Source organism: Salvelinus fontinalis, chromosome 29, assembly GCF_029448725.1.
Source record: "Salvelinus fontinalis isolate EN_2023a chromosome 29, ASM2944872v1, whole genome shotgun sequence".
Classification (NCBI taxonomy): domain Eukaryota; kingdom Metazoa; phylum Chordata; class Actinopteri; order Salmoniformes; family Salmonidae; genus Salvelinus; species Salvelinus fontinalis.
Genome location: NC_074693.1, coordinates 31,282,346 through 31,296,914, shown reverse-complemented (window position 1 = coordinate 31,296,914; position 14,569 = coordinate 31,282,346). Strand labels below are relative to the sequence as shown.

Here is a 14,569-nt window from a genome sequence, read left to right as displayed (position 1 = left end):
AGGACTCCAGCCGCTTCTCATAGACCCCAAGCCATACGACTCTGGAACAGTTAATTAAATGGCTACCCAGACTATTTGCATTGCAAAAAAAACCGTCTGGTTTGCTTAATATAAGGAATTTCAAATGATTTATACTTTTACTTTTGATACTTAAGTATCAAGAGTAAGTTGAAAGCCTGACTGAGTTTCTTTAAAAATATATATTTCTTTGTTGTTTTTGGGGGGGATGACCCCACGCCGACTCCTACAAGATACTCCTTCAAGTATTAATGTGTCCCAGTGTCAGCCACAAGGTGGTGCCATAACATTTAAAAACGCACTGTATGTCCAAACACCGAGTTGTAGAGGATGGAGATAATAAAAGCAAGATATTACTGCATAATTAAATAGAACACTTGTTTGATAACTCATTATTGGACTATGAAGAGTGTTTGTGTACAAGGTTTTGAAAACTGAATCTGTGTTCAGCCAGCACTATCGTGGAATCTGTAACGCTAACAGTATTTGTATTTTTTTGTTTTAATTTTATTTACCCCTTTTTTGTGACATCCAATTGTTAGTTACAATCATGTCCTATCGCTGCAACTCCCCTACGGACTCGGGAGAGGTGAAGGTCGAGAGCCATGCTTCCTCCGAAACACAACCCTGCCAAGCCGTACTGCTTCTTGACACACTGCTCGCTTAACCCGGAAGCCAGCCGCACCAATGTGTCGGAGGTAACACCGTACACCTGGCGACCAGAGTCAGTTTGCAGGCGCCTGGCCTGCCACAATGAGTTGCTGGAGCCCAATGGTACAGGGAAATCCCAGCCGGCCAAACCCCAACCCAGACGACGCTAGGCCAATTGTGCGCCACCTCATTGGTCTCCTGGTCACGGACGGCTGTGACACAGCCTGGGTCTGTAGTGACGCCTCAAGCACTGCGATGCAGTGCCTTAGACCGCTGTGCCACTCCGTAGGCCCCATCTTTAATGCTTAAACTTTACAGATTGAATAGAGCCCTTAGCATCCTGTCCAGGGGGTGTACTTGTACATCAAGCTTCATTGTAGCTTGGATAAGGCCTACTGAATAGTGATACAATTGCATTTTCTTTCATTCATTTAATGTTAAGAGTGTAGTGCTTTGCTCTCTTGTAATATCTGTTGATATAGCCTTCATTTACTGAATCAATGTCCTTGTCGTTTAGTGATATTTATTAGTGACTCCATGTCTTTATTTAGTAGGTAAAGGCCTTAGCCAGACCAATAAAGAAGTGTCAATACTGTTAAAATTACACAACACAAATAAATTGTGGATTACTGGAACTCCTATTAGACATAATTCAAGGGCGTTCTTCAGTGTGACAGCAGTTTCACATTTGTTCAAGGCCTTTTCATAACTAACACATTAAGACTGTTCAGCTCCCTTGGCAGAAATCAAAGAAAACAGACTTTTCTATTTACTGAAAACACCTCCATTTGTATTTATTTCATCATGAGTTACATAACATACAAAATGTGTCCTACAAATTAAAAGAGTGAACAGATAACTGCAAAAACAAAACCTGTATCTTTTTTTCTTTTATAAAACCGTCTCTCCAACTTGGCTAGGGTTTCTGACATGGGGTACTGGGCTATAGTTAGCCTTCAGTTGTGTCTTGTGAAAAGGGTATTTATAAATCTATCTGTGTGGTTGTTGAATGATGGCTGTGCACTGAGCTGAGCATCATGTAAGATTCCCATATAAAATCAATGCCCCAGGTTCCACAAAGTAAGAGAGTATTATTTATGTGCAAGGACATACTCTACATAGCTGTGTCTCTCTTATGTCCACTGATAATTTCATTGTTCTCTTTTGCCATGTGGGTGCTTGTCATCGATCAACAACAGTGTTTCTTAATACAAGTCCTCAAGGAAAAGTATTAGAGGACTGGTTTGACTTTAAATTGACTTTAGTACTCTATACCAAGACCACATCAAAGAGTAAACTCAATTTAATACAAAACTGGCATTCTGCAGTGAAAGAGTCCATTGCTTGCATTATTGTGGTGTTGCATAATTCTCAGAGTCCGGCAATGTGTATGAGTCCCAGTGTTAACTTGGAGATGGGAGTCGCTCCAACTAGAAGTTCCCCCTGATCTAGGATCAGCTTACCATTCCCCAACCGAATCCTAACCTTACTGGCCTCAACCTAAAAGACTTTAGATCAGTGTCTAGGGGCAACTTCACCCTACTCTGTCAGGGGTCACTGGGGCTTCAGGCAGTTGTGTGCCATGCACTCGGTCTGCTCCTCCATCTCAGGACAGGGGGCTCCAGCGTTAGCTGGCCACAGGAGGATGTAGCGGGTACGATGGCGGACCCCTCCACTGGAGCAGGGCCCCAGACACAGACCCCAAGACGACCACAGAGACACCTCACAATCCAAAGGTGTCTCTGAGAGGTGGATAGAGAGTGAGAGAATTTAGTGAATTAATAGCACAGAAACACACAGAAATTTGATTAACACAGAGAGAGAGAAAGAGAGATTTGAAAGAGGCATGCACACGACCGTGTCCATGTCAACCTACCTGAGAAGCGTTGAGGGTGGATTGGGTGAGGCAGAATGTGATTGGACATGGGAGTTTGACGGGAGGATGAACGTCTCTGTCTGGTTAGCCGTATGGAGGCTATGGGCGGCAGCTCTGTGAGACGGGGGTAGTAGAAGGAGTTGGCTGGGTGCTTGGGCATCTGGGAAGTAATCTGGAGGGGGACAACAGCACATAGAAAACTGTCAACAACAAACCCTAAAATACAAAATAAAATCCCAGATTATGACCGGTACTCATTAATAATTCAAAGCTGTGTGCTTGAACTGTGACATTATGTTAGAGGTAAAACTAAATTAGGCCTATACTTTCAAGTCTTTCATATTAGGGTAATGTTAGCAGCATACCTACATAAAAGGGGGTGGGCCGCTTCCCCTATACAGGCTACGTTTGGTCTATTTAAAGACTAGTCATTACAGAGGAAGGGGTAACCTCCATGGCCCTCTTCCCCCTCAGGTGAAAGTGAAAAGAGGGGAGAAGTCTCACCCGTGTGATGTTTTCCTGGGGGACGGTGGGGTAGTTGGGAGAGGAGAAAGTGAAGCCGCTGTCTGTTCCTGCATCAAAGGGTTGGAGGTCAAGGGTCACGTCCTGTTTCCACTTGCCGCCTTCACAGAGGTTGAGACTGTCCACCCCCACGAACCAATCAGGGCTGGGGATCACTTTCACCATCAGAGAGAGCTGTGTCCATAGAGGGAGGGAAGGAGTGGGAGAGTGGGAATGAGAGAGTTTAGATCCAGTACACTATTCAGATCCTGTTTGTGTAATATTGACTGTGCTAATAAGACAGGGTTATAGCTGATGCTAACACACACATGGGTGGACAAAATTGGTCCTGGTTGTGTTAAAGCCTGAAGTGTGTCCGCTGTTTCCTGTATGAGGTTAAATGCCCGCTATTCAGGGCTCTGGGCTGGGCTGGGACAAGATTGGGTGGAGTGGACGGGCTTGGATGGGGGAGGATGGATGGGCTTGGATGGGATATACCGCCTAGTATATAGGTCCTGGAAGGGCTTCCCGAGTGGCGCAGTGGTCAAAGGCTGTGCCACTAGAGATTCTGGGTTCGAGTCTAGGATCTGTCGCAGCCTGGACGACCCCGGGAGCCCCATGGGGCGGCGCACAATTGGCCCAGTGTCGTCCGGGTTAGGGGAGGGTTTCGCCTGGAGGGATGTCCTTGACCCATCGCACACTAGCGACTCCTGTGGCGGGCCGGGCGCAGTGCACCTTGACACGGTTGCCAGGTGTACAGTGTTTCCTCCACCACATTAGTGCGGCTGGCTTCCGGGTTAAGTGGGCATTGTGTCAAGAAGCTGTGCAGATTGGCTGGGTTGTTTTTCGGAGGACGCACGGCTCTCGGCCTTCGCCTCTCCCGAGTCCGTACGGGAATTGCAGCGATGAGACAAGACTGAAAAGAGACAAGATCAATTGGATACCACAAAAATGGGAAAAAATAGGTCCTGGGTGTCAAGAAGCTTGGCCCCAGTGATGTACTGAGCCTTACGCACTACCCTCTGTTGCGTCTCACGGTCGGATGCCGAGCAGTTGCCATACCAGGCGGATGCAACCAGTCAGGATGCTCTCAATGATGCACCTGTAGAACTTTTTAAGGGACCCATGCCAAATCTTTTCAGTCTCCTGAGGGGGATAAGGTGTTGTCGTGTTGATAAAATTTGATTTGAAGGCCAGAGACACTCACTGACACACACTGATACCTAATATTCACACTCACACTCCATCTAGGCATGATCTCCCCAGGGTCCACAGAATCCCAGGCCCCAGTCAAGAGAATGAAAAATCCCCAACCTCAACCCGCCCAAACCTGGCAGTACCAGAGGTTTAGGGGAAATATGCATGACTGTCCGATTTTCTCTGGAAGCTCTAGTCTGTAGAAATGCAGTGGTTTCCTCATACAAAGTAGATTGGATTGGTTCTGGTAATGAGTTGTTGTCTGGTTCCAATTATGTGCTTTACAGAAATAACGTGGGGGTTTATGGATATGAGGATGAGAATCATGTGAGTTTGGGATGTCTGGAGCATTGTGTACGTGTTTGGTTTGTGGAAAAGAGAATGTGTGAGAGCGTTTGTGTGCGTGTCAGACCCTGCAACAGGATGACATACCTAAGGGGCCATTTGAAATCCACAAGGGGGCACAACTAGTATTGAACCCACCTATTCTGGATAGCATCCCTCCCAGTCCCAGCCCCAGCCCCAGGCAGCCTAGAACCCACCTATCCTGGCTAGCATCCCTCCCAGTCCCAACCCCAGGCAGCCTAGAACCCACCTATCCTGGCTAGCATCCCTCCCAATCCCAACCCCAGGCAGCCTAGAACCCACCTATTCTGGATGGCATCAATCAATCAATCAATTTTATTTTATATAGCCCTTCGTACATCAGCTAATATCTCGAAGTGCTGTACAGAAACCCAGCCTAAAACCCCAAACAGCTAGTAATGCAGGTGTAGAAGCACGGTGGCTAGGAAAAACTCCCTAGAAAGGCCAAAACCTAGGAAGAAACCTAGAGAGGAACCAGGCTATGAGGGGTGGCCAGTCCTCTTCTGGCTGTGCCGGGTGGAGATTATAACAGAACTGCATCCCTCCCAGTCCCAGCCCCAGGCAGCCTAGAACCCACCTATCCTGGCTAGCATCCCTCCCAGGCAGCCTAGAACCCACCTATTCTGGATAGCATCTCTCCCAGTCCCAGGCAGCCTAGAACCCACCTATTCTGGATAGCATCCCTCCCAGTCCCAGTCCCAACCCCAGGCAGCCTAGAACCCACCTATTCTGGATAGCATCCCTCCCAGTCCCAGTTTCACTCCTAGCTTCAGCCCAAGCCCCAGAATAATGCTCCAGTCTCAACCTATCATTCCAGCCTCAGCCCCAGCCCGGGCCCTAAGTTCATCAGGGGAGACAGCAGACACAGTCCAGACAGAACGGATGAGGGAGTTTGTGGCCATAGGGCTGGATGCTAAACTTAGCCTGATTGGAACACTGGAAAAGACTAGCGATGTGTTTGGTCAGGGAGGGTGGATTGAGTCAAGGGGTTTGCCTTTGGTGGGGCCGGGTCATGAGTTGACTATGGATTGAGTTGAGGAGTGTTTGTTGCTTAGGGTTTGTGGTGGGAGCGGAGAGCAGAACAGAGTTGATAACGTCATGACGTGTCCGTATATTTAGAGAGAGAGAGGAACTGGACTATGGAAAGGGTTGTGGAGAGGTTTATGGAAAGCAGTAACGTGTGTGTAAATAGTGGTGTGTGTGCGCATATGTGTGTGCCTGTGTGTGTGCCTGTGTGTGTGCCTGTGTGTGTGTGTGTATCATGTCTACCAGTGGGCTCCGTGGTTGCAGCAGCAGTTCTGTGGAGCTGTGCCCGATGCCAGTGGCGATGCCTGCTGTTCTGTACATGGCACCGACCGCTTGTCTCTTCCTGGCATCCTTCGCCCCCTTCACCAGATCTACCGTCACCCCTACCTCAGCAAAGTTCTGCACCCCTATACTAGCCAGCGCCCCCTCCTGAAACAGCCGGTGCTGCTTATTATGGGTGATAGCTGTTGGGAGAGGACAGGGAGACAGGTTATTTTTTAATCCTCTGAAAATGCATCTCTCCTTCCTTAATGTCATCATTCTCTCATCTTGCATCAGTTCATCTCACTGCAATCAAGACCTTTACTCGCGACAGGTAGCCTAGTGGTTAGAGCGTTGGGTCAGTAACTGAAAGGTTGCTGGATCGAATCACCGAGCTGACAAGGTAAAAATCTGTCGTTCTGCCCCTGAACAAGGTAGTTAACCCACTGTTCCCAGGTAGGCGTCATTGTAAATAAGAATGTGTTCCTGACTAGTTAAAAATAGGTTAAATAAAAAAATGTACTTATCCAAAGACTTTTACTCATCCCAAGACCTTTACTAATATTAAGACCTTTACTAACACCAAGACCTCATACTAAGACCTCCACACCCCCTTTTCTGATATCTCACAGTACCACTGTTTTCTTTACTTTGGGACAGATGGTTGCCTTTGTTCTCTCTTTGCCCTTAAGAACTGATGTTCTTATGTTCTTTGTCCCGTCACTCTCCATTATAAGCATCATGTGGCCTGGCCCAGGATCAGTTGTTATATGGCTTGCAGAGGGTCAGCGACCACAGTCTCAGTCTGTCTCATAACATCTCTGCCTTACCTCACCACATGCACACACGTACACACACACTCCAGACACACCCAAAAAACACACATGATCCTGTTTCTCCTCAACAGCCGTCACTTACACACTTAATTTAATTTCCATACTAACAGGTTTCCTACAAACTTCAAGTCCCTGAAACCCAATAATAACATGTCACGTTTCAAATTATTCCTGCAAAAAATGATCCCCCTCCTCAACTCCCAGACCCCTAATGGGTCATGGTTTTCTTCTCCAGCTGTAACAAACTCCATTCATTGGCCCCTCTGACTAATGACTCTCTTGTATAACTTTCTTCCCTGGGCCCCATGTCCTTGACCCCCTGGTCCCCTCCAGTCTAAAGTCATCAGAGACGTGTCCATGTCCCCAGGGCCTACAGCATGTGCAAGGTTACTGTCTCTATATGCAGAAACAGGCCGTCACCCTCTGGCAGGCTGAAAGGGTATGGCTGGGAGTTCTGGAAGCCAGACAAACCAACGGCGGCCACAGACAGTGATGCAGAGATCAAGTCTGGCGCACACACATCTCTGGCACACGCATCTGCCATCCATCCACGCTGGTAAGGCAGGGCAGCAGAGCCAAGTAGATCCTGATCCCCCTTCCCTGAGTGAGGTAAGATATCTAATCCCACCACACCCTAAAAAACATCTCAGCACTCATATGCCTCCAGGACACCAGCAGCCCCCAGATGGAGAGAAGGAGAGAGAAGGAGAGAGGGAGAGTAGGAGAGAGAGACAGAAGGACAGAGAGACAGTAGGGGGAATAGACAGAAGGAGAAAGGAGAGATAGAAGGAGAGAGAGCGAAAGGTACCCGCTCTGCATCATCTGGTAGTGTTTAGCTTGACTGCCTCACCACTCTCTACCTCCCCTTCACTCCTTTCCTAATTAGTGTCGCTCTGTCTCTCCCCATGTGTGTGTGTGTAGTGGGCTGGGGGTTGGCTGGAGTAGGGGGACCGCAGGGCCAGGCTATGGGGGGAAAGAGATGCCCGAGGCGGGTTAATTGGCCAGCTGTGAGCCCTCAAACCTCCAACACTTGATCAGGTGAGGAAAAGAGCAAGCCGAGCCAGTATCCCGGACCGGCCGGCTATCCCGGACCGGCCGGCTATCCCGGACCGGCCGGCTATCCCGGACCGGCCGGCTATCCCGGACCGGCCGGCTATCCCGGACCGGCCGGCTATCCCGGACCGGCCGGCTATCCCAGACTGGCCTGCTATCCCTGATCTGCTCTCTCTCAAAATAGCCACCCCTCGGTCCCCCTTTTTAATTGGGAGCCCTGAAGTGAAAGGACTTGAGAGATGAGTGAAGGTATGAGTGTCCTTTCCATTCACCAACCAGTTGTCATGGGGGGAAAAGGGCAAAGAGATGAGGCCATTATAGATCATTGAGACAATACCAATATGGTTTGGAATACTGTAAGGAGCTTATTCTGTATACATATATTCTGTATACAGTGGGGAGAACTGTATTTGAGTAGTTGATACTCAAATACAGTGCATTTGATACACTGCCGATTTTGCAGGTTTTCCTACTTAAATGCATGTAGAGGTCTGTAATTTTTATCATAGGTACATTTCAACTGTGAGAGACGGAATCCAGAAAATCACATTGTATGATTTTTAAGTAATTAATTAGCATTTTATTGCATGACATAAGTATTTGATCACCTACCAACCAGTAAGAATTCCGTCTCTCACAGACCTGTTCGTTTTTCTTTAAGAAGCTCTCCTGTTCTCCACTCATTACCTGTATTAACTGCACCTGTTTGAACTTGTTACCTGTATAAAAGACACCTTTCCACACACTCAATCAAACAGACTCCAACCTCTCCACAATGGCCAAGACCAGAGAGCTGTGTAAGGACATCAGGGATAAAATTGTAGACCTGCACAAGGCTGGGATGGGCTACAGGACAAGAAGTTCAAGATGACGGTCAATCACCCTCGGTCTGGGGCTCCATGCAAGATCTCACCTCGTGGGGCATCAATGATCATGAGGAAGGTGAGGGATCAGCCCAGAACTACACGACAGGACCTGGTCAATGACCTGAAGAGAGCTGGGACCACAGTCTCAAAGAAAACCATTAGTAACACACTACGCCGTCATGGATTAAAATCCTGCAGCGCACGCAAGGTCCCCCTGCTCAAGCCAGCGCATGTCCAGGCCCTTCTGAAGTTTGCCAATTACCATCTGGATGATCCAGAGGAGGAATGGGAGAAGGTCATGTGGTCTGATGAGACAAAAATATAGCTTTTTGGTCTAAACTCTACTCGCCGTGTTTGGAGGAAGAAGAAGGATGAGTACAACCCCAAGAACACCATCTCAACCGTGAAGCATGGAGGTGGAAACATCATTCTTTGGGGATGCTTTTCTGCAAAGGGGACAGGGCGACTGCACCGTATTGAGGGGAGGATGGATGGGGCCATGTATCGCGAGATCTTGGCCAACAACCTCCTTCCCTCAGTAAGAGCATTGAAGATGGGTCGTGGCTGGGTCTTCCAGCATGACAACGACCCGAAACACACAGCCAGGGCAACTAAGGAGTGGCTCCGTAAGAAGCATCAAGGTCCTGGAGTGGCCTAGCCAGTCTCCAGACCTGAACCCAATAGAACATTTTTGGAGTGAGCTGAAAGTCCGTATTGCCCAGCGACAGCCCCGAAACCTGAAGGATCTGGAGAAGGTCTGTATGGAGGAGGGGGCCAAAATCCCTGCTGCAGTGTGTGCAAACCTGGTCAAGAACTACAGGAAACGTATGATCTCTGTAATTGCAAACAAAGGTTTCTGTACCAAATATTAAGTTCTGCTTTTCTGATGTATCAAATACTTATGTCATGCAATAAAATGCAAATTAATGACTTAAAAATCATACAATGTGATTTTCTGGATCTTTGTTTTAACTCTATAGAACCGCTGACGAATGGGGTCAGCATCTCCAACGTCAATATCATGTTCTATCAAGTTTGTTCGGGTAGGTGTATCAGAAAACAAACCTGGAAATCTCTGAATCAGACCAACCATCTCTTCCCGCCTATCAACGGGTAGATGAGTGAGAATGCTGCCCAAAATATCCAGTGTCTCTGAGTTTTTCAATCTACCCTGCAGTATGCAATCGTCGGGACCAGGAACATCTTCCTCCTCATTCGTAGACCTATCCTGAGAAGAATCCAAGGGAATAACGGTTTCAGCCAAAAGAACAGGTTTACCGTCCTCTATAGATTCCCACTGTTCAGTCTCTGAGGAACGTGCATAATAGGGTTTTAACAAATTTACATGGCACAGCTGGTGTGCTTTCCTCCGTTCTGGAGTGGCAACTAGATAATTTTGCTCAGTGTACTTGCGCACCACTGTATATGGACCTTGAAACTTGGCTTCAAAAGGAGAACCAACAATTGGCAGCAGAGCAAGAACCTGGTCCCCTGGACTAAAGTGACGTGGCTCAGTTCGGCGATCAAATATGTTTTTCATCCTCTCCTGTGAAGATGATAGCTTCTCTTTAGCCATTTCGCCAGCGGCATACAAGCGGCGCCGGAAATCACACACATACGATAACAAAGACTGAGGAGGCTCGGGAGACTTCCAGTCATCCTGAAGAACAGATAGAAGTCCCCGCACCCTATGTCCAAACACAAGGTCATTTGGACTAAAACCGGTGCTCTCCTGTGAAACCTCCCTAGCGGCTAACAATAACCAAGGCAACCCCTCCTCCCAATCCTTATCCATCTCAGTACAATAACTTCTTAACAAAGACTTAAGTGTTTGATGGAAACGTTCTAGTGCTCCTTGACTTTGCGCGTGATAGGCGCTAGCCAGATTGTGCTTAATATGGAGCTGTTGGAGAACCTGACCAAATAGATTAGAGGTGAAATTAGACCCTTGATCACTCTGAATGACCTTAGGTATTCCAAACAGTGACAGAAACTGAGTCAAAGCTTTTAACACAGACTTAGTCGTGATAGACCGGAGAGGATAGGCTGCTGGAAACCTTGTGGTCTGACACATCACAGTGAACAGGTAACTACTACCCTTTTTAGAACGAGGCAAAGGACCCACACAGTCAATAATCAGATACTCAAAAGGTTGGCTGAGTACAGGAATAGGAAACAGTGGTACCGGCTTAATAGCTTGATTAGGTTTCCCAGTTAATTGACAGATGTGGCAAGTTTTGATGAAATCAGAAACATCCCTCTTTAATCTAGGCCAAAAGAAATGTCTTAATATGCGATGGTATGTTTTCCCTACACCCATATGTCCCGCAACATCATTGTGAGAAGTTGTCAACACCAACTCACGAAGTTTTACTGGTACCACAACCTGACTAATCGCCTCCCCTAGAAAACAACTACCATGAGACACCCACTTTCTCATCAGGACATCATCCTGGAGAAAATAACCATGGGCGACATCTCCCAACTGTTCCACAGGCACAATTTTGTCACGCAACTCTTCTAATGTGGAGTCAGTCCGTTGCGCATTGATTAGATCTTCTCGGTTAACAGATAACGGAATAACAGGGAAAGCAGTGGCATACTTCTCATTAGTCGGCACAGTGACCAGTTCGCCACGGCTCATAGAACGCGTCACTGCACACGCACTGAACACCTCTGGGAAACTCTGTACACTCTCATCAGGAGTCTCAACAACTGACGGCTTTGTGGAAACCACTAGAGATGGAAATGCGACAGGCCACACCCGCTCACCTGCCAAGTTATTCCCAAGAATAACGTCGATACCCTCAATAGGCAACGAAGGACGCACCCCCACAACAACCTCACCTTTCACCAGTCCACAATCTAACATCAGTTTATGCAATGGAACTGAAAGAGTATTCAAACCTATTCCCCTAATTAGAACACTATTCCCTGAATCAGTCTCAGCTGAAAAGGGTAACACAGACGATTCGGAGGCACCTGTGTCTCTCAAGATCTTCACTGGCACTAGGTCCTTACTTCCTAACATAGACACAAAACCTTCCGTGATGAAAGGTAAATAGTCTGGATCAATATGTACTTTCACATGCTCCTGGACCTGAGGCAATGAGTCATGAATGAACTGATGTAGAACAGGCGCAGCTAACGCGGTAGGCTTAGGTTTAGCGTAAGCACCCTTTGATCTGAGAAGTGGACATTCGTTTTTCCAATGACCTGAACCTTGACAGTAGTGACACTCTTGCCCAAAGTCAGCTTTACCACGGGAGTCAGGTTCAACCCGAGTTGAATTGAACTCTGCCCGTGAACCAAAATATCTTGGTGAGCGAAACCCAAATCTATCCGAACGCCCCCACTCATTCCAAATACGGGGCTCTGCAAAGACTCTTTTGTGAGTCAACACATACTCATCCGCAAAAACCGCAGCTTCAACGACATTCTTCACTTTTCGTTCGTTAATATATGTGGCAATATGAGCAGGGATTGTGTCCTTAAATTGCTCTAACATAATCAGATCACACAGCCCTTGGAGGGTCACAACTTCAGAGGCGGAACACCAGCGATTAAACTGTAAAGATAATTGTCGCGCAAACTCAACATGAGTCTGTTTATCATCCTTTTTTAAAGTTCTAAATCGTTGGCGGTAAGCCTCAGGGACCAATTCATAAATTTGTAACACAGCCGTTCTAACCTTATCATAACTGGCACTGTCGTGTACACTAAGAGCTGAATATGCTTCCTGCGCTTTACCAGTCAGCACACACTGCAACATTAAGGTGCGGTCAGAATCAGGCCAACTCCTAGCGTCAGCAACACGCTCAAACAACGAAAAGAATGTCTCAGGGTCCTTTTCATTAAACTGAGGCAATAACCGTAAGTTCCCAACAATATCAAATGTGTCCAGGGCACGACCCATAGAGGAACGACCCCTAGGTAAATCTGGGTCACCTTCCCAGAACAAACTCTCCCCTGAAATCTTTCCTTCCCTAACCAACTCTATCCGTTCTTGTTGCAACTTGATGTTAGCATGTTCAAAATCTTGTTTAAATGCTAATTCCTTTTCATACTTTACACGATCATACTCTAGCTTCTCACGATCATACTGCTGCTGTAACAGAAGCAGTTCTTTCTGCTGTTCAAAAAGAAGACTACTAGGACTAACCGATGGAATGGCCATTGTAACATTACGGGGAGATGACTCCTCAGCAGAAGCTGGCCCAGTGGTAACTTCAAGAATACCACTCTCCATCAGATTGGCCTTCAATATCAACCTAATAGAATTCTTTAGACGTTTATCACTAATTTCAACCTTGTAGTATTCGGCGATTTTCAACAGCTGTTCTTTAGTACCTAATTCTAACAATTCCTCTGATGGAAAGCGAATGAACTCCTCTACAAAAGACGCCATAGTTACAAAAAAAAATTCTCACTCTTCCCCTCTGCTGAGCACACCAGATCACAACTCAAGAAATGACAATCACCCTGAGTACCACCGAAGAGAGATGAGATACGGAGCTTCCCCAAACCTACATTAACTCAACCCTAGTCTTCATGCGGATTTGCGGTGGGTATTTACGCACTGTAGCCCGCTGGCAAGGAAATAAACCCCCCAGCACGCTGGCAGATTCCACCAAGCCACGGATGTGCCCCCGAGACAACTGCTCAGTCCACAGACACCACACAAAAATAACAAACATTAACCATGCCCAACATATTCCAAAAATGAAACACGTCGCTAAACCTATCAGGGGTAAAAGGCTATAGCTCCGGGTAGTAAATAGTACTACCCTATCCAAATCTCCCACTGAGGTACACAGCCGATTACTCACCTCAGACCGATGTCCCAACAGAAAGTAGAACAAGAGTTTCCAGGCTGGGCAGGGCCTGGAAACTAACCAATGTACTCTCTCCAACGCAGCACACCAACCAACCAATTAAGGCAACCAATACTGGGCCTAACAACTCAAACCAAATATTTAAACCAAACACGTACCTCCACGTTCTCCCAAACAAATACGTTCAATAGATCCCGGACGAGCCCCCACTTGTCACGAACCGGCTCAGAGCCCGTAACAAAAAGGGAGACCACGTGGAGATAAGGAGTAACCAAAATATATTTATTTAACTAACGAAACTAAGTATAATATACCATGGGATGTGTAATCAGTAATCAGTAGTGTAATTGAATGTTTTGCATGCATGAAGGTGATAGTGCAGGGTGTTGAAAGATGCTAAAACAAACAAACAAAAAACACCATGAAACATAACCGAATCTAACAAGGTGTCTACAAGGAGAGAGTCTCCTGGTTGAATGGGGAAGTGGTGATTTTATTCTGGGAGAGTGGGCCCAGGTGTTTTCCATGTAGCTGACGACCCTCCCAACTCCGCCCACCGGCATCCTAATAGAGCAAAGAGAGAGAGAAAACGGTAGACAGAGTGGGAGGGTCTTCACAATTCCGTCTCTCACAGTTGAAGTGTACCTATGATAAAAATTACAGACCTCTACATGCTTTGTAAGTAGGAAAACCTGCAAATCGGCAGTGTATCCAATACTTGTTCTCCCCAATGTATGTGTTAACATCCACTTCTTTCTGATCATCAAGGGGGTATCATGAAGTGTTTGGTAGTGGCTAGGGCCTGATTTTGGACTGAGTTGGTGGCACATCTTACCCATGAGTTTGGACCACTGTGCGGGGGGACGGAACAGTGGGTACTGTTTAGGAAACGTCTGGGGGCTCCAGTGACCTGTGAAGACCAGAATGTAGGAGGCAGGACCTTTGGCTGTACACTCTGTCCCATTGGTCGGTCCGGCGAAGGACAGGGTCAGCTTCAGGATCACCACCAGCAGCTGCTGCAGCCAACCAAAGGACAGGAGCTCCGATGACATCATCTAACGTGGACACAGAGAGAAGAAAAGT

The 14,569-nt window shown here is 47.1% G+C and overlaps 1 protein-coding gene across 2 annotated transcripts in view; it reads right to left on the bottom strand.

The window, feature by feature from the left end:
* Positions 1-1,203: 1,203 nt before the first annotated feature.
* The window catches only part of LOC129827832 (spondin-2-like), a 28,589-nt gene continuing 15,223 nt past the window's right edge, over positions 1,204-14,569 (bottom strand). The window contains exons 2-6 of one of the 2 annotated variants that reach the window (XM_055889051.1): positions 14,322-14,541; positions 5,879-6,099; positions 3,050-3,241; positions 2,546-2,717; positions 1,204-2,411 (exon numbers count right to left, since the gene is read on the bottom strand). In XM_055889051.1, the coding sequence (XP_055745026.1) occupies positions 2,224-2,411; positions 2,546-2,717; positions 3,050-3,241; positions 5,879-6,099; positions 14,322-14,541 (993 nt within the window). In that variant the 3' untranslated portion in view covers positions 1,204-2,223. Of the gene's footprint in view, positions 2,412-2,545; positions 2,718-3,049; positions 3,242-5,878; positions 6,100-14,321; positions 14,547-14,569 lie in introns of those variants that run through there. The other variant, XM_055889052.1, reaches the window with a different exon arrangement.